The 27,764-nt window shown below is 45.4% G+C and overlaps 2 protein-coding genes across 3 annotated transcripts in view; both read right to left on the bottom strand.

Moving 5' to 3' along the window:
• Positions 1–8,514, bottom strand: part of LOC311368388 (interferon alpha/beta receptor 1b-like) — a 15,891-nt gene extending 7,377 nt beyond the window's left edge. The window contains exons 1-2 of the mRNA XM_084487190.1: positions 7,971–8,514; positions 1,132–1,258 (exon numbers count right to left, since the gene is read on the bottom strand). Of these exons, the coding sequence (XP_084343316.1) occupies positions 1,132–1,258; positions 7,971–8,025 (182 nt within the window). The 5' untranslated portion in view covers positions 8,026–8,514. The remainder of the gene's footprint in view (positions 1–1,131; positions 1,259–7,970) is intronic.
• A 146-nt stretch (positions 8,515–8,660) lies between these two features.
• LOC311368389 (interleukin-10 receptor subunit beta-like) lies at positions 8,661–25,945 on the bottom strand. Of its 2 annotated transcripts, none has more exons than XM_084487192.1 (7): positions 25,814–25,945; positions 17,758–17,875; positions 16,592–16,770; positions 15,890–16,044; positions 13,380–13,527; positions 12,692–12,837; positions 8,661–9,423 (listed from the first exon to the last, which is right to left on the bottom strand). In XM_084487192.1, exons 1-7 carry the CDS (start codon positions 25,857–25,859, stop codon positions 9,235–9,237), a joined length of 981 nt encoding a protein of 326 aa, XP_084343318.1. In that variant the 5' UTR covers positions 25,860–25,945; the 3' UTR covers positions 8,661–9,234. The 2 variants fall into 2 exon arrangements, with proteins under 2 accessions (XP_084343318.1, XP_084343317.1); XM_084487191.1 differs by having other exon boundaries at positions 17,758–17,884; positions 25,814–25,934.
• Between the last annotated feature and the right edge of the window lie 1,819 nt (positions 25,946–27,764).

Genomic DNA, 27,764 nt, shown 5'->3' with positions numbered 1-27,764 from the left:
CATTTAAACCACACCCAAGAGCTGGCCTGTCTTGTTTCTAAACACACCTGTGTCTGTCGCAGCTACTGGAATAAGTTGGTTGTATTTCCCATAAATGTGTCTGGGGTGGAAAGCCAGATTTTTCATTATCGATACATAACGATAGTGAATATTCTAAACGTTTAATATTTATTTTCTGCAGCGTCGATGCCCTCCATGTTGATTACATTTCCCCCGAGGTATCAAAGAAGGAATAGAATTTAGATATTTTTCAAGGTATTCAAGGTTATAAAATCCAAACATTACATTAACACACGTTTACTGGTCGGACATTACGTTTACACATTGTCCACGCGTTCAAATGTTCGAATCCCAGCTGCAACATTGAGTTCACCTCCTCTTTAGGGAAAAACTAATCCTAGATCCTTTTAGAAATCCCGGTTTTCCGGTTCAGCCATTTCACGAACCATTGGAAAAGGAAAACGCAACAGAATGAACAGAAGTGACGGCGTGTCCCAGACGTCAGTGGGAGGAGGCAGCAGCTCCTCCAGGTTCAGGTCAGCTCATGAGACAAAACCACCTGACGTAGGGGGGTGGAGGGCCTCCCCATGGACCTGACCCTAGGACATAGGGGGGTGGAGGGCCAGGCCCTAGGACGTAGGGGGAGGACGGCCTGGCCCTAGGACGTAGGGGGGTGGAGGGCCTGACCCTAGGACGTAGGGGGGTGGAGGGCCTGGCCCTAGGACGTAGGGGGGTAGAGGGCCTGGCCCTAGGACGTAGGGGGGTAGAGGGCCTGGCCCTAGGACGTAGGGGGAGGACGGCCTGGCCCTAGGACGTAGGGGGGTAGAGGGCCTGGCCCTAGGACGTAGGGGGGTGGAGGGCCTGGCCCTAGGACGTAGGGGGAGGACGGCCTGGCCCTAGGACGTAGGGGGGTAGAGGGCCTGGCCCTAGGACGTAGGGGGGTGGAGGGCCTGGCCCTAGGACGTAGGGGGGTAGAGGGCCTGGCCCTAGGACGTAGGGGGAGGAGGGCCTGGCCCTAGGACGTAGGGGGAGGAGGGCCTGGCCCTAGGACGTAGGGGGGTGGAGGGCCTGGCCCTAGGACGTAGGGGGAGGAGGGCCTGGCCCTAGGACGTAGGGGGAGGAGGGACTTACGCCACATACTGCACCGTGAAGCTGACGTGGGCCCCGTGGTGCCGGGGGTCCAGGCTCCAGCTCAGGTTGAAGTGGGTGTTCATGGCGATCATGGTTAGGTTCAGCGGGGGGGCCAGCTCCGCTGCGCCTGGAAACAACGACGACAACAACAACAACAGGACAAAACCGTGAGACCTGGGCCCCGTTTCCCGATAACGATGGATCCACGCTCGTACGATCATTATCACGAAGGATCTTTTGAGCGTTTCCCGAAACTCCTCTTAACATGAACGCGTGTGCCCTGCTCTAACGACGTCGTAGGCTCTACTGACACGGTGCTGAAATGGGCTCCTTATGAGGGGGAGACGCAGGAATGTTGTTGGATGAAACTATAGTTTTTGGCAGCAAATAAATATCTCGATGAGGCCTAGGCCGACATATGCGATATCAGTCCTAATCCTGAACGCACCGTGCATACATTTTTTCACAGCATTTTTCCCCCCTGAAATAATTCCATATTACAAAAATAAAAAATAGCTTCTGTCTGTGTGACAACTATAGCATTTATCTAAATGTGCTGATTTCTGGAACATGCTTTGCGCAGCAAAGAGAGCAGACTTTCTCTGATTCCGCATAAGGGTTCATTGACTGGCGCTCACTCTCTAGTCTAGAAACTTTGGTGTCAACATTAAAAATGTAACGTTCCATTCATTCATTATCATTCAAACGCAGAGGCAATGACACAGCTATTGCTGTTGCTGGTCTAGATCGATTCCTGCCCATATTGTTGGGCAGGGGTATGATGATGCGGGCAATGTAAGCGGGAAAGGCACTCATCACAGCAGTTTCCCGCAGCAGTCTACGTTCACTGCAGAAACCACACTCTCAACTTGGCGATTGTGCACTCCACTAAGGTCAGGGATGTTTGTAACTGTCTAGACACGGTCCAATAAATAGTGAACTTCATCTCAGCCTCACCGACGCGCCTACAGTGCTCGTACGATGAACTTAACAAACCACTTAGGCTAACAATGCTTTCGAGAAACTGGGCCCTGGCATCAGAGGGAAAAAATCACAACAACAACAATAACAACCACAACAACAACCGGACTAAACCATGAGACCTGGCGTCAGAAGGAAAACATAAACGGTCAAAAAGGAAGAGTCCTCCCCTTTTTACTGAACCTTTGGATCTGATAATTAGCACTGACCGTAAAGAATATCTTTCCACATTGTGGACGGTTATCAATAGTGTGTCAATAGTAGGCTAAAGTCATCACATCTCTTCATTGATTCCTTCACTCCCTGTCCTTGTGATTCTCTTATCTGATTGTCTTCACTCACCTTGAAGGTTCCCACCCGTCTCTCATCAACATCCCCCTCCTAGTGGATTCAGCCAGCGTGCTTCCCTCCCTCTATTCGTCTTTGTTCTTTGTATCAAGCGTCCGAGCATTTCCTGAGTGATATTTAGGGTTCCTGGGCCTCTACGGATTCTCACGAGATGACCCAGAAGTAGGTGGTTTGAATTCTAAAAATGCTTAGGAAAGGAGCCTCGATGCATCCTTTAACCCTCTTTCAGCATAGGTTACTCAACGGAGATATTGGTATCCCATAATCCTTTAGGGCGGCAATATTTAAAGAAACAGGCCACCAACGAAGTTTACAGACTCTATGCAAAGACGCATGAGAGAGGACTGCTGGTTAGTAAGCACATACACCATAAGAAAATAAAATGCTGACTTCACATTTAAGAAAGACTACTGGGGGCAGTTTATTTCAACATCAACATAAGTTTTTATGTTTTTTTTCACATATGAATTGGGATTCAAGTGGCCTCAAATATTCCCGTTGGCCAAGTCTGACCTAAGTGATTCTCACTGTTGGCGATAACCTGATTAAATCAATACGACAAGAACGCATGGATCAAAGAGCTTGTTGTAGTCCGTCCTCTGAAAATTTGTTTTAGTAGTTTCACTCTAGAGACGTTAGAGGTCAGCAATACCCGCCGTCACGCAAAGTGGAGTCAAATTCATTTTAAACAGTGCAGTCTTTTCCTATGTTCGAATGGAAGCACCTTTTCATCTCTCCTTGACCCGATGACGTTTTCCACAAAGGTTAAGGAAAGGAGGCATAAAGGTTAAATTTGACTTTTCATAGAGGCCCCTGGTTTTTCTGATTCCTGCCGTTTACTTCGACTACGCCTTGGTCTTCTCCCTGCTGGGTTGCTTACCTCAATAGTCGACAGACTAATAAAGACCATTCTTTTAACCCAGCCATTGGCCTCCCGAGTCGTGCTATCGAGTCCCACTTCCCCTGCTGCTCACCAAGATGTTACTGAAGTAACTGCCTGTTCCTGTACCTGTACCATGGGATTCATTTGGTCTGCCGTAGCACCAGTATGGTCAATGTGGTTACTTGGCTTTTGTGCCGAGGCTGGTGCATCGCGATACCTCAACCGAACAGACCCATGATGAATGTTATGAGGCCGCTAAACCTGTGTTCTTCCTACTGTGATACTACGATACTGTGACTGAGCTCGTAAGTCCTGCCTCCGAGGCCCCCGGTTCCCTCGGTCGAAACTAGATGTAAAATGTGTGTAGTTCAAAACGTGACACAGCTTTTAGTTCTTCTCCACCGACAGAGTTTGTTATGTACGATCATTCATAACCCCCATGTTACTTCACATAGACAATTGACCGAGGGAACCGGAGCCTTGGAGGTGGGACTTATTCTTCAGTGGTCTATATTTATTTTCAGGATATTATTAACGGGATAGCCTTAAGTATTTATATTAGCAGCAGATAGGTAGCATTAACTGCATCAGCGGTGTAAAGAGCAGCGCTAACTCTATGAGCAGCTAGAGAATGGTTGGAGCCACATTAGCAGATACTGGATATACTTAGCTGTATTAGCAATCAAAGTACAGCGTAAGATACATCAGTGGCTAAAGAATAGCAAAGTCTGTGTGAGCCACTAAAGGGTAGCCTAAACAATATTAGCAGATACTGTTGGCAGTACCTTCATCTTACCCAGGAAGAAAATCAAGTTGATCTTTTTTGTTTCCTACACCGGAGAATCCTAAACACGCCACCTGAAAGGTTCCTGGTTTCCCAAGACCCATGTCAGTCTATTGAATCCAGAGTCAGTTCAAGACCCATGTCAGTCTATTGAATCCAGAGTCAGTTCAAGACCCATGTCAGTCTATTGAATCCAGAGTCAGTTCAAGACCCATGACAGTCTATTGAATCCAGAGTCAGTTCAAGACCCATGTCAGTCTATTGAATCCAGAGTCGCTTCATAACCATATTATTCTCGAGCCTTCTGATGGTTAATGTTTATAGAGGGCGTTGTTGATTGCTAAATTAATAAATAATACTAAACCATGAGGCATATCCCAAATCAGTCACATAAATCTCTTAAAGAAGAAGTGAAGGTAGTGGGTCATGTTCATTTGGTAACTGTTTAAAAAGGGTTGCTGGAAAACCACGAGAACACGGAACCAATGACTAGAGTAACACGGTGAACATCTGCGCCCTGAGGGCTGAGCACTACGCCGGAGAGGAACCGTGTCACCGTCACAGGGGAGCACTAACGTGGAGATCAGAGCCACCGGCCAGCGGACGTCCTCAGAAGAGCTGAAACCTCCCTAGTGGGAACTGCCAACATCACATAAACAGGAAGTACCAGTACCAGTCCCTGTGTGTGTGTGTGTGTGTGTGTGTGTGTGTGTGTGTGTGTGTGTGTGTGTGTGTGTGTGTGTGTGTGTGTGTGTGTGTGTGTGTGTGTGTGTGTGTGTGTGTGTGTGTGTGTGTGTGTGTGTGTGTGTGCGTGTGTGTGATGAGTAAGTAGGCAGGCATGGGAGGCATATGAATAATAACACAAGCATTTCTGAGAGTTTCAGCCTGTGCGTGCAACTACATGTGCACTAGTAAAGATAATGATATCTGCGGGTTATTTCTACAGTCTCCTAGAGAGATAAGGCTCTGTGTTGAACACAAAATGTAAGAAGGTGGATAAACATCCGGGAAACAAATCCTTTTATTATCTGAATAGCTGCCATCGCTTAAAGGGAAGATCTTTTACACCCGTGCGAGTGCGAGGTGCGAGTGTGATTAGTCATTACAAGCTCTTTGACAAGCTGCCCTTCCCTGTGGCTGAGTGACGTCACAAGGGGGCGTGTCCACCTAGATGTACGCTGGATTGATGAATCCACCAGCCTACCCGTGTGGTGTAATGACTAATCACACTCACACCTGGTGGCATAATATCACCCCTTCAACTCAGACTACCCCTGGGACACTATTTATATTATTTGCTTATCGGACAAAACAAGCTATTTGCTTGCTTTGTCCGATAAGCAAATATCATAAGGAAGACATTTGAATTAACCCGAGTGTTGTGACACACAGGGACGTGACTAAACCAGTTTGTAATACCATTTAACATCCTTCTAACAGAATGAAACTACGCCAGTCTAGAACAGCAACAACAACAAGATTATGTTACGTTATTAATACACATCACATTACTGACCCACTTTCTTTTTTACTTGAATGTTACCATTGTGATGGTTCTCAACCTCCCTGGCTCTGGATAAAGGCTCTGCTGAACGCCTCAGTGTACCAATGCATGGAGGGTGAACTCTGGTGCTGCTCTGGGGAACCAGCCTCCAGGAGAGGCTGCTCTGGGGGACCAGCCTCCAGGAGAGGCTGCTCTGGGGGACCAGCCTCCAGGAGAGGCTGCTCTGGGGGTCCAGCCTCCGGGAGAGGCTGCTCTGGCAGTGGTCCAGCCTCCGGGAGGAGAGGCTGCTCTGGGGAACAAGCCTCCAAGAGGAGAGGCTGCTCTGGGGGACCAGCCTCCAGGAGAGGCTGCTCTGGGGAACAAGCCTCCAAGAGGAGAGGCTGCTCTGGGGAACAAGCCTCCAAGAGGAGAGGCTGCTCTGGGGAACAAGCCTCCAAGAGAGGCTGCTCAGTGGTCCAGCTCCACAGGGTGTTGCTGGACATACAGCGCTACTGGGGCACAAGCCCCCCATTAATAAAAGCTTACTTTAGTCCCGTGACGTGGTATCATTCCTCAATACTGATTCTTGTGTTGCGCTGAAACACGGATTACTGCATGCGCACCGCCGTGCACGGACAGGGAGGTGTGCGCCTCAGCTTGTGTTTTGGGTTAAACTGCGCGGCTTTGACGTTGTGGATTAGAAAAATATCCATTCTATTACCGTTACTACCAATCTAAATGAATCCACTGCCAACTATGGAGCTTGTTAAAACTCAAACGTGAGATTTTACTGGGGCACAGCAGATCAATACTGGGGCTCCAGGAGAAGGAGTCTAGCAACGCCCCTGCACCAAGATTACTGCCGGGGGCCGTCAGACTGCTGGGGGCCCCCGGGGGCCGTCAGACTGCTGGGGGCCGTCACTCAGTGGAGGCTGATTGGATGTGCACATCCGACCCAGATGTTTTTAACCCTACTGTTTGATGAACAAATTGAACCATTTAGATGGTGAACCGCCGTATTTGTTATAGGAGTACAGTAACAACAGAGTAACCTATCTCCTCACGGTGACTAAACTAAGACCTTCACTGAGAACTTCTTCCTTCCGCTCTCTCCTTAGTGGACTCCTCTAGTCCTCTAGTGGACTCCTTAGTGGACTCCTCTAGTCCTCTAGTGTTCTCCTTAGTGGACTCCTCTAGTGTTCTCCTCTAGTGGACTCCTTAGTGGACTCCTTAGTGGACTCCTTAGTGGACTCCTCTAGTGGACTCCTTAGTGGACTCCTTAGTGGACTCCTCTAGTGTTCTCCTTAGTGGACTCCTCTAGTGTTCTCCTCTAGTGTTCTCCTCTAGTGTTCTCCTTAGTGGACTCCTCTAGTGTTCTCCTTAGTGGACTCCTCTAGTGTTCTCCTTAGTGGACTCCTCTAGTGTTCTCCTCTAGTGTTCTCCTCTAGGGTTCTCCTCTAGTGTTCTCCTTAGTGGACTCCTCTAGTGTTCTCCTTAGTGGACTCCTCTAGTGTTCTCCTCTAGTGTTCTCCTCTAGGGTTCTCCTCTAGTGTTCTCCTTAGTGGACTCCTCTAGTGTTCTCCTCTAGGGTTCTCCTCTAGGGTTCTCCTCTAGTGTTCTCCTTAGTGGACTCCGCTAGTGTTCTCCTCTAGGGTTCTCCTCTAGTGTTCTCCTTAGTGGACTCCTCTAGTGTTCTCCTCTAGTGTTCTCCTCTAGTGTTCTCCTCTAGTGTTCTCCTTAGTGGACTCCTCTAGTGTTCTCCTCTAGTGTTCTCCTCTAGTGGACTCCTCTAGGGTTCTCCTCTAGGGTTCTCCTCCTGACGGAGACACATACCACAGGGTTGCCACCTCTCACGCATGTGGTGTGACACTCACGCTTTCAGCATCAATCTCACGCTGTCACGCACGCGCAACAAATGTCACACCAAAAAAACAAAATAATTTCCTGACTAGACCAGACCACAGCGTATTGTTTTAATGAAAGGGGACATCCCCTTCTGATTGTTGATTTCAGTTGATCCGCTTTATTGCAGCGCTGATATACAGTATATACACACACACACATACACACACATATATATATACATATACATATATATGCATATATATACATATATATGTATATACACACACACACACACACACACACATATATGTATATATACACACACACACACACACACACACACATGTATATACACACACACATATACATATATATATATATATATATATACATGCATATATACATATATATGTATATATATTATACACACACACACACACACACATATATATATATATATATAAAAGCTCAATATAAAGCCCAGGCTAATGTTAGCCTGTGGCCGCACCACTCACCCCCGCCTGAAGAGAGCCAGACCAGGGACATGAGTCCGCAGACGCAGGAGTACATGGTCGGTGGTCCTTCAACGCCAATAGCCTCTTACTGCATTAGTGTTGAAACGTCCATTATTCGAGCTCCAGTCACCTGTCTGTCTGTCTGTCGCCTCTCTCTCTCTTTCCGGATCGAGATTCTAGCAGTCTGGTATCGTGACGTGAGATGTGGTTGCTACCACGATGCGCATGCGCAGTTCAGAGTTAGTTCAGTAGTTCCGACACATTCACCCCATTATTGTTAGTGAATATCATTTTGGTATTTCTATAAATGTTTTATTGTATGCATGCATGCCCATTAATAACCGTTTTAAAAATACAGACTAAACTGTAAAACATTAATAGTTTAAAGTTGGCTGACGGACTCAATCAACGTTTGTACAGACAACCGATTTCTCAGTAGTCCATTACATTATAGTTATATCTTATTCCAATTATATATTTTTTAATGGCCGTACAGCTATACAACTATACATCATTCATCCAGGTACATTCCAAACCGTAAGATTCAGGTTTTGTGTTCGTGTATTGATCAACAGATACCCCAACGTCGCAGGCAGGCTCTTATCAGGGTATACTCCTATCAGGGTATCTTTTTACCTGCCAGAGCGGAAATGTACCGGCCAGACATTTTAACAAGAATGTAAAATGACACTGTGTTCATTGTTTAATGGTCCAGCTCCGGGGAGCGAATCTACTGTTGGTAGTAGACTAGCCCGCCGCCAAATCTTATAACCAATCACACACACACACACACACACACACACACACACACACACACACACACACACACACACACACACACACACACACACACACACACACACACACACACACACACACACACACACACACACACACATTAATTACTAGTAATGTTTAACATATGTATCTGCTTCTGTTTTTAAACACTGGAGGCGCCGGAGGCGAATGGAGAGGTTTTCCGCAGTACATCAGGCTACAGGTCAGACTGAGTCTCTGGTCCAGGTGGACCCCTCAGCTGGGTTCACTCCCCTCTCACGGTGAGCCTGGGACCCCAGCCACCCCTGGACTTTGAATGGATTCGGCTGTTGCAGTTCAATATAATCCATTACTGAAACAAAATCACTTTTTCCAGCAGAGTACTTCATACAGGCTTTCTGAAACCTCTACCCCGCACTACATCCGGCAGCTCAGCTTTAGTCTCTCGGGTCCCGTCATGTTGTGCTTCCACAAGGCACACTTTCCATTAGTCAAGCCACGGCTGCTCTGCGGTTGGAAATCGAGCGCTGCAGTGGTCCTCTTCCGCCGCCAGAGGGCGCCACTCGTCCGTGTTGTGCTCCGAGGTCGTGACGTTGACCTTGTCGTAAGTCTCCACAGGGGGGCGATAGTACCCCATGGCCACGGACATGGGTGAATTGGGGGTGTCAAATACGTTCTGCAAGTACATGGAGAAAAAATACAAACTGTCATACATTGTAATAGAATTGGAAGATCCCCTTTAACTAATCCCCATGGGGGACTCCATTTATACCATATTAACACGCTAGGACTGCTGGAAACCAACTCCGATGTGGTTGGTTATGGGCAGGGCAGGGGTGTTACAAACGACTTACTTAAAGGGACACTTCACCCATTTGCATAAAGCGTTGTATCATTAGTAACCCAGTCATATTTTTGAATGGTCCTGCATCATTCCCTCATTTTCCCCTGAGATGGGAGAGATCCAAATCTACCTCCCTGCTTTAAATGACGCAAAATGACGATTTTTGCGTCATTTAAAGCAGGAAGTGTATGAAGGGGGGGGGGGGGGGTCTCTAAAAAACTAAGCACTAGCTCCAGTGGGCGGGACTTAGGGGTGTATGGTATAAACGGTATAGAGAGACACCGGTGTGATTTGGTATGGATGTTGACGTTACCGTGTGACTGGTGTGACCGGTAGATCACACAAGCGCTAAAGAAGGTGATGATGTAGTACCAGAGACGTAGTCGTTTATTCATAATACCATCCGGAGGCACACACAGCTTTTGGCCGTGTTCTAGATATTGTAGATATTCTAGAACACTCCGGGAGCTCCGGCGGGAGACCTGGAGCTCTATATCAAAATAATATAATATATAGACATCTTTAATATAATATCACGGTCAAAAGCTGTGTGCGCCTGGATGCTGTTATGAATAAAAGACTGCGTCGGGTTCTCCGACGTCTCCGGTCCTTCCACATCAATCTGAAGTCGTGGTTCAATCTGGACCTCAGAGAGTCAAAGCCAACGTTTCTTTCCCCAATTCCTTCTCCACCATGGCCGAGAATCAATCAATAAGGGTCTTATTTAGCAAACCCGCACCCGCCTGTACCCGGGAATTACATTCCGCACCCGACCAGACCCGCTATAATTTGATATCGACGCCCGACCTGCAACCAAAGGAAAATTAAACACATTAGATGGAACGCCGGGGAATGACACTACCTGGTGTTTGGCGTGGTGCTTTAGATTGCTGTGCAAAAAACGTACAAAAAAAAATACGTCCCTCAGGGAGTGAACACTGATTGGCTGTTATGTTACGTCCCTCAGGGAGTGAACGCTGATTGGCTGTTATGTTACGTCCCTCAGGGAGTGAACGCTGATTGGCTGTTATGTTACGTCCCTCAGGGAGTGAACGCTGATTGGTTGTTATGTTACGTCCCTCAGGGAGTGAACGCTGATTGGCTGTTATGTTACGTCCCTCAGGGAGTGAATGCTGATTGGCTGTTATGTTACGTCCCTCAGGGAGTGAACGCTGATTGGCTGTTATGTTACGTCCCTCAGGGAGTGAACGCTGATTGGCTGTTATGTTACGTCCCTCAGGGAGTGAATGCTGATTGGCTGTTATGTTACGTCCCTCAGGGAGTGAACGCTGATTGGCTGTTATGTTACGTCCCTCAGGGAGTGAACCCTGATTGGCTGTTATGTTACGTCCCTCAGGGAGTGAACGCTGATTGGCGTTGTGGGAGTTGTCGTCTTCAATCCACAAGTGCCAAAAAGTCACTGTCTGCCTTTTATCAATCAAGAAGGCACCAAATTAGACATTTCTGTTTCTATTCGACCAAATATAGGACCCACTTTCAATACAGATTCATGTCTCCACCGGTGAAATTCTTCTTTAATTAATTAAGTATTTTGAATCTCCTTCAAGACCAAATATCAAAGCGTGAAAGACCGATCTCACAGCTTTAGATGTGAAATTATTTGTTTTTTCATTCATATAAATATATTCTATGTTCATATAAAATGTCTTTATGTATTTAGTGGAATCTAGTGTTAGAAGTAGTTTCTTTAACCCCACATATGCAGAATTTCCTTTTTTATCCCTGTTTCCATTTGAAGATGAGAATGAGGAACCTAAAGTCAAGTAAGGAACCACCTAGCCTACATACATTATCTTTAATAAACCATAACCACCTAGCCTACATACATTATCTTTAATAAACCATAACCGCCTAGCCTACATACATTATCTTTAATAAACCATAACCACCTAGCCTACATACATTATCTTTAATAAACCATAACCGCCTAGCCTACATACATTATCTTTAATAAACCATAACCGCCTAGCCTACATACATTATCTTTAATAAACCATAACCACCTAGCCTACATACATTATCTTTAATAAACCATAACCGCCTAGCCTACATACATTATCTTTAATAAACCATAACCGCCTAGCCTACATACATTATCTTTAATAAACCATAACCACCTAGCCTACATACATTATCTTTAATAAACCATAACCGCCTAGCCTACATACATTATCTTTAATAAACCATAACCACCTAGCCTACATACATTATCTTTAATAAACCATAACCGCCTAGCCTACATACATTATCTTTAATAAACCATAACCGCCTAGCCTACATACATTATCTTTAATAAACCATAACCACCTAGCCTACATACATTATCTTTAATAAACCATAACCGCCTAGCCTACATACATTATCTTTAATAAACCATAACCGCCTAGCCTACATACATTATCTTTAATAAACCATAACCGCCTAGCCTACATACATTATCTTTAATAAACCATAACCACCTAGCCTACATACATTATCTTTAATAAACCATAACCGCCTAGCCTACATACATTATCTTTAATAAACCATAACCGCCTAGCCTACATACATTATCTTTAATAAACCATAACCGCCTAGCCTACATACATTATCTTTAATAAACCATAACCGCCTAGCCTACATACATTATCTTTAATAAACCATAACCACCTAGCCTACATACATTATCTTTAATAAACCATAACCACCTAGCCTACATACATTATCTTTAATAAACCATAACCGCCTAGCCTACATACATTATCTTTAATAAACCATAACCGCCTAGCCTACATACACTCTGAGGCAGTAAGGACTTTGATTGATTTATTGAACCATCAACCCTCCTCACACCGACATAGGGATCTGACCCACAGCATCAACCCTCCCCACACTGACAGGGATCTGACCCACAGCTAAATGTCCTTTATTAAAAGGGATATTTAAAGGGTTGTTTTGAGTGACATTATAGAATGTTGATTGGCCGTCTAGGTCACACACACACACACACACACACACACACACACACACACACACACACACACACACACACACACACACACACACACACACACACACACACACACACACACACACACACCTTCTTGAAGTGCTGCGGCAGCGTGTCGCTCGGGCAGAGGAAGCTGGAGAGCCTCTTGCGGTAGAGAACCGCCACCACCACCACGGTCACCACCATCACCATGACGACAAAGGTCAGCACCGCCTCCAGCCACGGAGTCCGTTCTCCTGGCAACCAGAGGAGCAGAGCAGAAGAAGGCCGGTGAAGCCGGTTGTGCGGGCTGCTGGGGGGGGGGGGGGTCGTAACCCCACATTTTGATGGGATGGTGAACCCACCTTTTATTATATCTAACATCTTATTTGATCAGCAACATAATACGTAACGTAATCTATGCCATTTCTTCTCTGTTACTAAAATAAGACCATCATTAAGAGGAAACAGGGGTATGATGCTACCATGCCGTGTTTTGGCCGTCTTTGACCAGGCCAGTTCACGTAGTTAACGTTGTAACTCTGTTGTAACACTTTTTACTTTTTTATCTCGTGGTGTTGGACCTACAATCTGAGGAGGACACGACTTTGAGTCCATCCCTTCAGATAACTCAAATGTTACATCTCTTCTTGGTTTTCCTCACTTTGTTTCCCATTGGCAACAACAAAAACACAAAAAAAACCTCAAACAAGCGATGAAGCATGAATGTGTTCCCCTGCGAGCCCCACGTTGGTCCATGAGGACCAACACGTGGCGCCGCTACAGCAGGAGGACTCACGGCCAGCCGTCCGCTCACAGGCCACGGCGCTCTGCTGGCCCGCCCGCCGGTTGCTGGGCGTGCTGATGTGCACCTTCACACAGTAGCGGCTCAGGGGCTCCAGGTCGCTCAGAACCACCGGGTTCTGCTCCACACTGACACTCTGGGCCTGGGGGGACAGACAGACGGCTCTGTTATGAACCTGGACAGACAGACAGCTCTGTTATAAACCTGACTGACAGACAGACAGCTCTGTTATGAACCTGGACAGACAGACGGCTCTGTTATGAACCTGGACAGACAGACAGCTCTGTTATGAACCTGACTGACAGACAGACGGCTCTGTTATGAACCTGGACAGACAGACAGCTCTGTTATAAACCTGGACAGACAGACGGCTCTGTTATGAACCTGGACAGACAGACAGCTCTGTTATAAACCTGAGGGACAGACAGACAGCTCTGTTATGAACCTGGACAGACAGACAGCTCTGTTATGAACCTGACTGACAGACAGACGGCTCTGTTATAAACCTGGACAGACAGACAGCTCTGTTATAAACCTGGACAGACAGACAGCTCTGTTATAAACCTGGGGGACAGACAGACAGCTCTGTTATAAACCTGGGGGACAGACAGACAGCTCTGTTATAAACCTGAGGGACAGACAGGACAGACATGGACCTTTGTGGTTTCGTGTTCGTATTCATGTGGACGCCTGAAACGCAAACAATGACGTCATCGCCCCCCCACCAGCTGGGGACGTTAGAGTTGCGTTGATTTTTAAATTTATTTATTTGATTTGTATTCTTTTTGTAGCTTTAAATACAGCCCCTTGGTACATTTAATTACTACCTGTACATTAAAAAGTATTTCTGCTCAATCTAAAAGGTTTAACAGCTGCTTTCTCCTCCTCGACTGTTTGTTTGTATACATTAATGCGCGCAGGTTTGATGCGCTCCACTTTTTTAAAATGGAGAACCAGCGCCACACAGTGGCCTTGAATATGTACTACAGCGTTTCTACAGCTCGATGCATTTTCGCGACGAGTCCGTCTTTACGGAGATATTCCTGAAACGCATCAAAGGAAAACGGATGGTTTTCACCCGTGTGGACGGGGCCTCAGTTTCACAAGTTAAGGCTGCACCACATCGCCAAACTCACCTCTTGAACTGCAGAAAGAAGCTCTGCAAAACAGTCCTCTTTCAGGGGTTTCAGCTCATACAAAAACCTTCATGTGTTTATATATAGATATCTAATGTATTCATAATTTTTTAATGTAGGCTATGTATATATGTATTTATAGTGTTTCTTCAACTTAAAACGACCTGTCCCCGTTCTGTTGTTGAAGACACAACATTAGGTTTTTCAGATTGCTAGTCAAACTGGAAATGTCTCAGTTTTTTCCCCCTTTTCGGGGATTATGTTCCCAGTTTTGATCTCGGACGTCTGGTCACTTGATCATATCATATATCAGAATATTCTATTACTGTTAAGCCCACTATGAATATTAAAACACGCCGAGCCATGTGTCCTGTATCATGGCTACATGTATGACCTTTGCAGCAAAAAAAACCTGCGTGAAGATCAGTTTGGTATTCAGTGAGGTTGATGAATTAAAAGCGCTGACAGTTCATTGCACCAAACGGGTCACACTGAGTGGAGCGGTCGACCGCTCCAAGATGGCGGCCCCACGTCTCGTCAGCGCCAGTAGGCAGTAGCGGTCGATGCGGCGTCTACTGTTTATGTCTATGGAATACCCCACCGGCCGAGTCTGACTGGACTCTGGGTCTGGGGGAGGCTGCACACCTGTTGCACGTTGAGTAATCATTGTGCACAGGTTAGACCGGTTAAACCCACGGGTACTGCTGAACTCTAGCGTGAAACTACAATTTTCCGAGGATGGACTACAACAAGCGCTCTTTGATCCAAGCCTTCTTGTCATATTGATTTCAATCAGGTTATCGCCAAATTTGAGGCCACTTGAATCCAAATTCACATGTGAAAAAGAGGCTCAACTTATGTTGATGTTGAAATAACTGCCCCCAGTAGTCTTTCTTAAATGTGAAGTTGGCATTTTATTTTCTTATGGTGTATATGATGTGCTTACTAACCTGCAGTAAATGAATTCATTTTGATTCAAATCATGATGTTTCTGGAATTTGGTATCCATTATTATCAATTGTATTTTCTTCTCTTCTCTTCTTCTGCTTTACCGCGTCTCTCATGCGTCTTCGCGTAGAGTCGGTAAACTGTTTCTTTAAACATTGCCGCCGTAAAGGATTATGGGATACCAATATCTCCTTTCCTTTGGTAAAGGTTGGTCAGGAGTAACCTAGGCTAAAGGCACAGGTTAAAGGAACAGGTTACCTATGCTACCTTTCCTCCAAGTATTTCCGGGTCATCTCGTTAGGAAAGGAATTTTCAAAAAAACAGAATCGGTAGAGGCACCGGCCGCCCAGAGCAGGTCCCCTGGGTGGGGTCCCCTGGGTGGGGGCCCCTGGGTGGGGTGTAGCAGGGACCTGCACCTACCGCGCCCTGCTCGCCCTCTTTCCAGTAGGTGATGTTGTAGCTGGCTTCGAAGTAGACCTGCCTCATCTGTGAGATCTGGAAGACGGGGTCTCTGATGTTTACGGTCATGTGACCCCCGTTGGACACCAGGCTGACGTGGGGGGGGCCTATGACGGCTGGGGCCAGGGAGGGCAAGACGGAGGGGAAGAAAAAAATAAGAACTTGGAGCAGATGGGAATCACAAGTTTGGAAACGCCATTTTTGTGACGACTTTACCTGTTTGCCGATATGAAAACTTTAGAAATGGTGTTGATTAATTAACGTAACCACCTCTTTGTAAATCTTCTACTGTCGCGTTTGAACCTCTAAATATTTGAACAGCACATTGGCGTAAACGCTCCCTTAGCAGCCACACCCAAGGAGCTGCCCCACCCCCGGGGTACAGTGATGAATATAGAATAAAGACAGATAGATCTAGATATCGGCCGATATATCGACATCAGTAACTCTTTACTCACTAATATCGGCATCGACCCCTAAAATCCAGTATCGGTCGGGCTCTAGATACAACATTTAAAATATAACATTCCCTGTTAAGTGTCGTCCAATTGTAATCACAGTACAACATGTTATTTTAGGGCAGCAGCCATTTATGTCAACAAATGGTGTTGACAGATGACATAGTGGCGGCAGGGGCAGGAGTGAACCAACAGCTCCACCTACTGTTCTGGTCCAGGGTCAGCGGCTCACTCTCCACCCAGACGGAGCTCTCCTGGCCCCGCTGGGCCCTCACTCGGCCTCTGTACGTCCCGTACACGGACAGGGAACTGGTCCCGGCGGTGAAGTCACAGTAGAGGGCGCTGGTGTTCACACAAACGGGCTTGGACTTGATCACCGTCGAGCTGGAAATTAAACCAGCCGGATTAGAGCAAGATCCGTTGTCGTTGTGCGTGTGTGTGTGTGTGTGTGTGTGTGTGTGTGTGTGTGTGTGTGTGTGTGTGTGTGTGTGTGTGTGTGTGTGTGTGTCTGTGTGTGTGTGCTCCAGTAGTCTCACTACTGTAGTCCCTCAGGATCTGTCATGGCCCTCCCTACCACAGCTACGCAAGATGACAAACTATTTGTTATTCTCCACAGTCTGAATCCCAGGTAGAAGAAAGCTTCTGAGAGGCGCAGTAGCCTGGGTGGTCTTCAGGTGGCGGGTCCACATCCACTGGGATCCACGTCCACTGGCGGGTCCACATCCACTGGGACGCGGTTCTCCGCGTGGCTGGTCAATCCCAGTGGATGTGGACCCACCACCGGCCAACGTGTGCCTATTGCTTTACAACATTTCCACCCTCTCCATCAATCAACATATTTTTAGGCTTCAGTGAACTATGCTATTGCTTTTATATATAAATAAACAACAGTTCAAGTTAGGCGCGTAATACTGAGTAATACTGAACTCTGCAAACTGATTGGGCAGAACTGAACAGTTAGGAACCAATCAGATCGCTTGATGTAAGCCACCCGTTTTATAATACTATAATACTGGTAGTGCATTAGGTGCCATATCCCCCTATAAACCAATATTTTATAAACTATACTTACATTAAACTCTTGTTTGCTATGAATCTATACTTGAATGCGAGTTACATACTACATGGGAGCCCTCAGAATAGCACATGTGCTCATCATAAGTGTAATGTGACACCTCAAGTCTTACTTTCACTTTGACAGAAAACGGGAAGATGGTAGTTTGATTTAGTTAATGTCCATCTGAGTCCACACACACACGCACACACACTCACTCACTTGAACTCCGCCGTGTAGAAGACACACACGCACACATACACACACACACACACACACACACACACACACACACACACACACACACACACACTCACTTGAACTCGGCCGTGTAGAGGACCTCCGGGTCTACAGGCGAATCCCACCGCAGAACCAGGTCCATGTTCCAGGAGGTCAGCCGGACGTTCCTTGGTTCATCCAGAACACCTAGAACCACTAGAGGGACTGGTTATTAACACTAGAACCACTAGAGGGACTGGTTATTAACACTAGAACCACTAGAGGGACTGGTTATTAACACTAGAACCACTAGAGGGACTGGTTATTAACAGAACCACTAGAGGGACTGGTTATTAACACTAGAACCACTAGAGGGACTGGTTATTAACACTAGAACCACTAGAGGGACTGGTTATTAACAGAACCACTAGAGGGACTGGTTATTAACACTAGAACCACTAGAGGGACTGGTTATTAACACTAGAACCACTAGAGGGACTGGTTATTAACACTAGAACCACTAGAGGGACTGGTTATTAACACTGGAACCACTAGAGGGACTGGTTATTAACACTAGAACCACTAGAGGGACTGGTTATTAACAGAACCACTAGAGGGACTGGTTATTAACACTAGAACCACTAGAGGGACTGGTTATTAACACTAGAACCACTAGAGGGACTGGTTATTAACACTAGAACCACTAGAGGGACTGGTTATTAACACTAGAACCACTAGAGGGACTGGTTATTAACACTAGAACCACTAGAGGGACTGGTTATTAACAGAACCACTAGAGGGACTGGTTATTAACACTAGAACCACTAGAGGGACTGGTTATTAACAGAACCACTAGAGGGACTGGTTATTAACAGAACCACTAGAGGGACTGGTTATTAACAGAACCACTAGAGGGACTGGTTATTAACAGAACCACTAGAGGGACTGGTTATTAACAGAACCACTAGAGGGACTGGTTATTAACAGAACCACTAGAGGGACTGGTTATTAACACTAGAACCACTAGAGGGACTGGTTATTAACACTAGAACCACTAGAGGGACTGGTTATTAACAGAACCACTAGAGGGACTGGTTATTAACACTAGAACCACTAGAGGGACTGGTTATTAACACTAGAACCACTAGAGGGACTGGTTATTAACAGAACCACTAGAGGGACTGGTTATTAACACTAGAACCACTAGAGGGACTGGTTATTAACAGAACCACTAGAGGGACTGGTTATTAACACTAGAACCACTAGAGGGACTGGTTATTAACAGAACCACTAGAGGGACTGGTTATTAACACTAGAACCACTAGAGGGACTGGTTATTAACACTAGAACCACTAGAGGGACTGGTTATTAACAGAACCACTAGAGGGACTGGTTATTAACACTAGAACCACTAGAGGGACTGGTTATTAACAGAACCACTAGAGGGACTGGTTATTAACACTAGAACCACTAGAGGGACTGGTTATTAACACTAGAACCACTAGAGGGACTGGTTATTAACAGAACCACTAGAGGGACTGGTTATTAACACTAGAACCACTAGAGGGACTGGTTATTAACAGAACCACTAGAGGGACTGGTTATTAACACTAGAACCACTAGAGGGACTGGTTATTAACAGAACCACTAGAGGGACTGGTTATTAACACTAGAACCACTAGAGGGACTGGTTATTAACAGAACCACTAGAGGGACTGGTTATTAACACTAGAACCACTAGAGGGACTGGTTATTAACAGAACCACTAGAGGGACTGGTTATTAACAGAACCACTAGAGGGACTGGTTATTAACAGAACCACTAGAGGGACTGGTTATTAACAGAACCACTAGAGGGACTGGTTATTAACAGAACCACTAGAGGGACTGGTTATTAACAGAACCACTAGAGGGACTGGTTATTAACACTAGAACCACTAGAGGGACTGGTTATTAACAGAACCACTAGAGGGACTGGTTATTAACACTAGAACCACTAGAGGGACTGGTTATTAACAGAACCACTAGAGGGACTGGTTATTAACAGAACCACTAGAGGGACTGGTTATTAACAGAACCACTAGAGGGACTGGTTATTAACACTAGAACCACTAGAGGGACTGGTTATTAACACTAGAACCACTAGAGGGACTGGTTATTAACACTAGAACCACTAGAGGGACTGGTTATTAACACTAGAACCACTAGAGGGACTGGTTATTAACACTAGAACCACTAGAGGGACTGGTTATTAACAGAACCACTAGAGGGACTGGTTATTAACACTAGAACCACTAGAGGGACTGGTTATTAACACTAGAACCACTAGAGGGACTGGTTATTAACACTAGAACCACTAGAGGGACTGGTTATTAACACTAGAACCACTAGAGGGACTGGTTATTAACAGAACCACTAGAGGGACTGGTTATTAACAGAACCACTAGAGGGACTGGTTATTAACACTAGAACCACTAGAGGGACTGGTTATTAACACTAGAACCACTAGAGGGACTGGTTATTAACAGAACCACTAGAGGGACTGGTTATTAACACTAGAACCACTAGAGGGACTGGTTATTAACACTAGAACCACTAGAGGGACTGGTTATTAACACTAGAACCACTAGAGGGACTGGTTATTAACACTAGAACCACTAGAGGGACTGGTTATTAACACTAGAACCACTAGAGGGACTGGTTATTAACAGAACCACTAGAGGGACTGGTTATTAACACTAGAACCACTAGAGGGACTGGTTATTAACAGAACCACTAGAGGGACTGGTTATTAACACTAGAACCACTAGAGGGACTGGTTATTAACACTAGAACCACTAGAGGGACTGGTTATTAACACTAGAACCACTAGAGGGACTGGTTATTAACACTAGAACCACTAGAGGGACTGGTTATTAACAGAACCACTAGAGGGACTGGTTATTAACAGAACCACTAGAGGGACTGGTTATTAACAGAACCACTAGAGGGACTGGTTATTAACAGAACCACTAGAGGGACTGGTTATTAACACTAGAACCACTAGAGGGACTGGTTTTTAACAGAACCACTAGAGGGACTGGTTATTAACAGAACCACTAGAGGGACTGGTTATTAACAGAACCACTAGAGGGACTGGTTATTAACAGAACCACTAGAGGGACTGGTTATTAACACTAGAACCACTAGAGGGACTGGTTATTAACACTAGAACCACTAGAGGGACTGGTTATTAACACTAGAACCACTAGAGGGACTGGTTATTAACAGAACCACTAGAGGGACTGGTTATTAACACTAGAACCACTAGAGGGACTGGTTATTAACAGAACCACTAGAGGGACTGGTTATTAACACTAGAACCACTAGAGGGACTGGTTATTAACAGAACCACTAGAGGGACTGGTTATTAACACTAGAACCACTAGAGGGACTGGTTATTAACAGAACCACTAGAGGGACTGGTTATTAACAGAACCACTAGAGGGACTGGTTATTAACACTAGAACCACTAGAGGGACTGGTTATTAACACTAGAACCACTAGAGGGACTGGTTATTAACAGAACCACTAGAGGGACTGGTTATTAACACTAGAACCACTAGAGGGACTGGTTATTAACAGAACCACTAGAGGGACTGGTTATTAACAGAACCACTAGAGGGACTGGTTATTAACAGAACCACTAGAGGGACTGGTTATTAACAGAACCACTAGAGGGACTGGTTATTAACACTAGAACCACTAGAGGGACTGGTTATTAACACTAGAACCACTAGAGGGACTGGTTATTAACACTAGAACCACTAGAGGGACTGGTTATTAACAGAACCACTAGAGGGACTGGTTATTAACACTAGAACCACTAGAGGGACTGGTTATTAACAGAACCACTAGAGGGACTGGTTATTAACAGAACCACTAGAGGGACTGGTTATTAACACTAGAACCACTAGAGGGACTGGTTATTAACACTAGAACCACTAGAGGGACTGGTTATTAACAGAACCACTAGAGGGACTGGTTATTAACATTAGAACCACTAGAGGGACTGGTTATTAACAGAACCACTAGAGGGACTGGTTATTAACACTAGAACCACTAGAGGGACTGGTTATTAACAGAACCACTAGAGGGACTGGTTATTAACACTAGAACCACTAGAGGGACTGGTTATTAACAGAACCACTAGAGGGACTGGTTATTAACACTAGAACCACTAGAGGGACTGGTTATTAACACTAGAACCACTAGAGGGACTGGTTATTAACACTAGAACCACTAGAGGGACTGGTTATTAACACTAGAACCACTAGAGGGACTGGTTATTAACAGAACCACTAGAGGGACTGGTTATTAACACTAGAACCACTAGAGGGACTGGTTATTAACAGAACCACTAGAGGGACTGGTTATTAACACTAGAACCACTAGAGGGACTGGTTATTAACAGAACCACTAGAGGGACTGGTTATTAACAGAACCACTAGAGGGACTGGTTATTAACACTAGAACCACTAGAGGGACTGGTTATTAACACTAGAACCACTAGAGGGACTGGTTATTAACACTAGAACCACTAGAGGGACTGGTTATTAACACTAGAACCACTAGAGGGACTGGTTATTAACAGAACCACTAGAGGGACTGGTTATTAACAGAACCACTAGAGGGACTGGTTATTAACACTAGAACCACTAGAGGGACTGGTTATTAACAGAACCACTAGAGGGACTGGTTATTAACAGAACCACTAGAGGGACTGGTTATTAACAGAACCACTAGAGGGACTGGTTATTAACACTAGAACCACTAGAGGGACTGGTTATTAACAGAACCACTAGAGGGACTGGTTATTAACACTAGAACCACTAGAGGGACTGGTTATTAACAGAACCACTAGAGGGACTGGTTATTAACACTAGAACCACTAGAGGGACTGGTTATTAACACTAGAACCACTAGAGGGACTGGTTATTAACAGAACCACTAGAGGGACTGGTTATTAACACTAGAACCACTAGAGGGACTGGTTATTAACACTAGAACCACTAGAGGGACTGGTTATTAACAGAACCACTAGAGGGACTGGTTATTAACAGAACCACTAGAGGGACTGGTTATTAACAGAACCACTAGAGGGACTGGTTATTAACACTAGAACCACTAGAGGGACTGGTTATTAACAGAACCACTAGAGGGACTGGTTATTAACACTAGAACCACTAGAGGGACTGGTTATTAACAGAACCACTATAGGGACTGGTTATTAACAGAACCACTAGAGGGACTGGTTATTAACACTAGAACCACTAGAGGGACTGGTTATTAACACTAGAACCACTAGAGGGACTGGTTATTAACACTAGAACCACTAGAGGGACTGGTTATTAACAGAACCACTAGAGGGACTGGTTATTAACACTAGAACCACTAGAGGGACTGGTTATTAACACTAGAACCACTAGAGGGACTGGTTATTAACACTAGAACCACTAGAGGGACTGGTTATTAACACTAGAACCACTAGAGGGACTGGTTATTAACACTAGAACCACTAGAGGGACTGGTTATTAACAGAACCACTAGAGGGACTGGTTATTAACACTAGAACCACTAGAGGGACTGGTTATTAACAGAACCACTAGAGGGACTGGTTATTAACACTAGAACCACTAGAGGGACTGGTTATTAACACTAGAACCACTAGAGGGACTGGTTATTAACAGAACCACTAGAGGGACTGGTTATTAACACTAGAACCACTAGAGGGACTGGTTATTAACACTAGAACCACTAGAGGGACTGGTTATTAACACTAGAACCACTAGAGGGACTGGTTATTAACACTAGAACCACTAGAGGGACTGGTTATTAACACTAGAACCACTAGAGGGACTGGTTATTAACACTAGAACCACTAGAGGGACTGGTTATTAACACTAGAACCACTAGAGGGACTGGTTATTAACACTAGAACCACTAGAGGGACTGGTTATTAACACTAGAACCACTAGAGGGACTGGTTATTAACAGAACCACTAGAGGGACTGGTTATTAACAGAACCACTAGAGGGACTGGTTATTAACACTAGAACCACTAGAGGGACTGGTTATTAACAGAACCACTAGAGGGACTGGTTATTAACAGAACCACTAGAGGGACTGGTTATTAACAGAACCACTAGAGGGACTGGTTATTAACACTAGAACCACTAGAGGGACTGGTTATTAACACTAGAACCACTAGAGGGACTGGTTATTAACAGAACCACTAGAGGGACTGGTTATTAACAGAACCACTAGAGGGACTGGTTATTAACACTAGAACCACTAGAGGGACTGGTTATTAACACTAGAACCACTAGAGGGACTGGTTATTAACAGAACCACTAGAGGGACTGGTTATTAACACTAGAACCACTAGAGGGACTGGTTATTAACACTAGAACCACTAGAGGGACTGGTTATTAACACTAGAACCACTAGAGGGACTGGTTATTAACAGAACCACTAGAGGGACTGGTTATTAACAGAACCACTAGAGGGACTGGTTATTAACACTAGAACCACTAGAGGGACTGGTTATTAACAGAACCACTAGAGGGACTGGTTATTAACAGAACCACTAGAGGGACTGGTTATTAACAGAACCACTAGAGGGACTGGTTATTAACACTAGAACCACTAGAGGGACTGGTTATTAACACTAGAACCACTAGAGGGACTGGTTATTAACACTAGAACCACTAGAGGGACTGGTTATTAACAGAACCACTAGAGGGACTGGTTATTAACACTAGAACCACTAGAGGGACTGGTTATTAACAGAACCACTAGAGGGACTGGTTATTAACACTAGAACCACTAGAGGGACTGGTTATTAACACTAGAACCACTAGAGGGACTGGTTATTAACACTAGAACCACTAGAGGGACTGGTTATTAACACTAGAACCACTAGAGGGACTGGTTATTAACAGAACCACTAGAGGGACTGGTTATTAACACTAGAACCACTAGAGGGACTGGTTATTAACAGAACCACTAGAGGGACTGGTTATTAACAGAACCACTAGAGCAGTGAACCCCAATTAGCGGCCCGCGGGCCAGATCTGGCCCACAGGAGCCAAATGTCCGGCCCGCGCTGACCCAGTGGCATTCTCATGTAAAAAAATAAATATATATATTTTTGTTGTTGTTTACAGACTGATGTTATTTGCTACACATATTTAAAAAGTTTAAAACTAATGTCACATATTGTGGTATGACATTTTAAAGCTAACTAACTAAAATCCTGTGTCTCTTAGAGAGGGAGGGAGAGACATATAGAGAGGGGAAGAGAGTGGATGTGAACACACACTGATCTGGATGGATGGCACCAGGCCCAACGCCCTGTTGAAGACACACTGTGCTGATGCTATTTAAGTTTTTATGTTTGGGGCTGCTGCACTGTGTGCGTGTTTGTTTGCTGGACTTTTGTTTGCTGATGTTCCAGCGGCATTTTAATAAATTAATGGTAGGTTTTGGACAAATTTTCTTTCAAGAGAGCATTATTGTGTGACTCCTAACACAGGGTATTTTCAACTACTACTAATAATTATAGTAATGATAATTAAAGCAAAATGTGCACATAAAAATGGCGAATTAAAAAAATGTAACGATATCTCGGCCCTTGGCGTGGCATGCTTGACCAAATTTGGCCCTCTGGCAAAACTAATTGGGGAACCCTGCACTAGAGGGACTGGTTATTAACGCTAGAACCACTGCAGAGGGACGGTGGTTATTAACCTGTTGCTATGTAGAATATAAATCAGATTAGGCCAAACCAATTGCATTGTTGATCACATGAGTTAAGTTTCGTTTCTGCTCCACCACTCACTATGACCCGTGTTGCGTCTGTAAAGCTTCAACATCAAATCAATGGTAAATGGACTATTTATAACGCGTTTTGCAGTGGTCACTCGAAGCGCTTTACAATACTCCCCAACATTCACCCAATCATTCACACATTCACCCACCACCTCATTGTCCCTTCTATACTTCCGCTACCTAACCACAGCATACGGACCACTCCTCCACTACTGTCATTGATTACTCTATCGAGGAACAATACATACAGTTGAAGTTCAGATGATCAGAGATGAATCGATACCTTTTGGTGCACAACAAAGTGTCATCACAGTCAGGAATGTCCTCATTTTGTCCCGGGTCAGAGAGGACACCTGTCGTGTTGATATTTCCTCGTCTCCAGCGTGTGTGTGTGTTGGTGTGTGAGTTACACACCGAACGGGCGAACGGACGAACGAGAGCACCAACCATAAAGTAGGCGGTACCTGGCGCTCGGCTCGGCTCGGATCTACCAATTGGATTACTTGATAGCGGACAGAGGTCCCGCCCACTCTATTTATGGTCCTTCGGACACTTTAAAGCAACTGCCGCGGAACGTGCGGGGTGCTCGCGGAAAACGAAACTGTGAATGAGTCGCTTCGAGGAACCGAGGCGAGCTGCAGCCAGTGTTTCATATTACATATCTTATACATATTCATGACTCGAAGGAACTCAAAACCCCTCATGCTCAGTCATTATATATCTGAAACTAAACACAGGGCTTTATTATACGTTGAATGGAAACCTTGATTTAACTTTTGTGCGTTTATGTCCAACAAACACAGAACGTAATGGGTCTAGATTAGAAGATGTGTTTTATTGATTTATAGTGGCTCAAAGCTTAATAGTAAATGGAAAGTTATACAAATGTTAAAATAGTTAATTAATGTAAAAAGATTGTCACATAGAAATGTGTCTACTACTCGTCTGTAAGCAACATACAGATTAAAAACGTACATAACAACAACGGACAAAAGGTCAGAAGAGCTTACACCTTATTGTGGCAAGCAGTACGGGAAGAACCCCCGACCCTCCCAGGGTCCTTTGCAGCACCCGGACACATCGACCACAGCCACGACCCCCTCACAGCCACAGCGGTGGTCTGTGACGACCCCCTCACGGCCACAGCGGTGGTCTGTGATGACCCCCTCACGGCCACACCAGTGGCCCCCGACGACCGACGGGCAGGCCGCCGGGGCCCCTGCCAGTGGCTGTCCTATAAAAATAAAATATCTTGCTCAATATAAATTGCAACTCATTGTTTTGTTAAAAATAACCTTCACCCTTTTTCCACGCACATTAACTTGTAATCCACTGTACAGCATGCAATATCATTTACAGCATTTATTCATTTTTTCCAGCCAACTGCTGTATAAAATCTAAATAAGATACATTTCAAAACAAATAACTGCTGTTAGTCTGATTACAGAGACTACATGCGAATGAATACTCTGTAACAGCACATGACCTGGTCTGTCACAGCCAACGGGTCGTTCCATTCTGACATAGGGGTGTTACAAACTTCACAGCATAACGCTAGCGATGCAGCTCTCCTTGTTAAAGCTGCTTGGATTGTTTCCTCATCATCATCCGATGTTGCTAGTCGAAAACACAGCTTTAATCAGCTGTCTGCTCGCCCTCTCCCTGAGCACTTTGTGTGTTGGCGAGAGCGACGATATTTCTACAACATGGTTGGATAACACGCTGAGGTGGGGACCTCAGTGTGGTTTTTCCGCTTGCAGACAAGCAACTCCATCACACACACAGTGTGGAGACGCCCTCCCTTGCGGTTGTAGGGCGGCGTAGTATAGCCAGGGTTCTCCCGCCTCCGTGCGGCGTTCCCGTGTGCTTCATGAGTGGGCTGGGGACTCGTCGCCTGACGCCGTTTGTACGGCCGCGTGTACCAGTCCCCTAGACCCTGACTTCCCCCGCTTTCTCCCTCTACAGTCATATCGCCCATATCTCGACGACCTGCTTGTCCTGAGCCACTCAGAGGAAGCTGCGAGATGTGACACCATGACGGTGATAAACGATTGCTCGATCTTCCTATGGTTTAGCCGTCAACTGGGAAGAGCTCACCGCTCCCCAGCCGTCAGCTAGTCTATGGGAGTTTCCCTAGACTCGGCCACAGCGAGGCTCTAGCCTCCTCTGCGAGATGCAGTCCTTTGGCACTCTCCCGCTTTCGCAGGAGAGTGACTGCACTGTCTATCATGCAC

This window comes from Micromesistius poutassou, assembly GCF_964030765.1.
Source record: "Micromesistius poutassou genome assembly, chromosome: 23".
NCBI lineage: Eukaryota > Metazoa > Chordata > Actinopteri > Gadiformes > Gadidae > Micromesistius > Micromesistius poutassou.
The sequence above is the reverse complement of the archived record's forward strand: the minus strand, read 5'-3'. Positions and strand labels throughout refer to the sequence as shown.

Bases quoted from the DNA above. Each gene is read 5' to 3' on its own strand.
- LOC311368389 (XM_084487191.1), bottom strand. From the start codon at position 25,859: ATGAGGACATTCCTGACTGTGATGACACTTTGTTGTGCACCAAAAG. The intron at 16,771-17,757 runs GTGAGTGTGTGT...TTTAATTTCCAG, and splicing joins CTCTACACGGCCGAGTTCAA to CTCGACGGTGATCAAGTCCA. The intron at 9,424-12,691 runs GTGTGTGTGTGT...ATGTACTTGCAG, and splicing joins TGCCGCAGCACTTCAAGAAG to AACGTATTTGACACCCCCAA.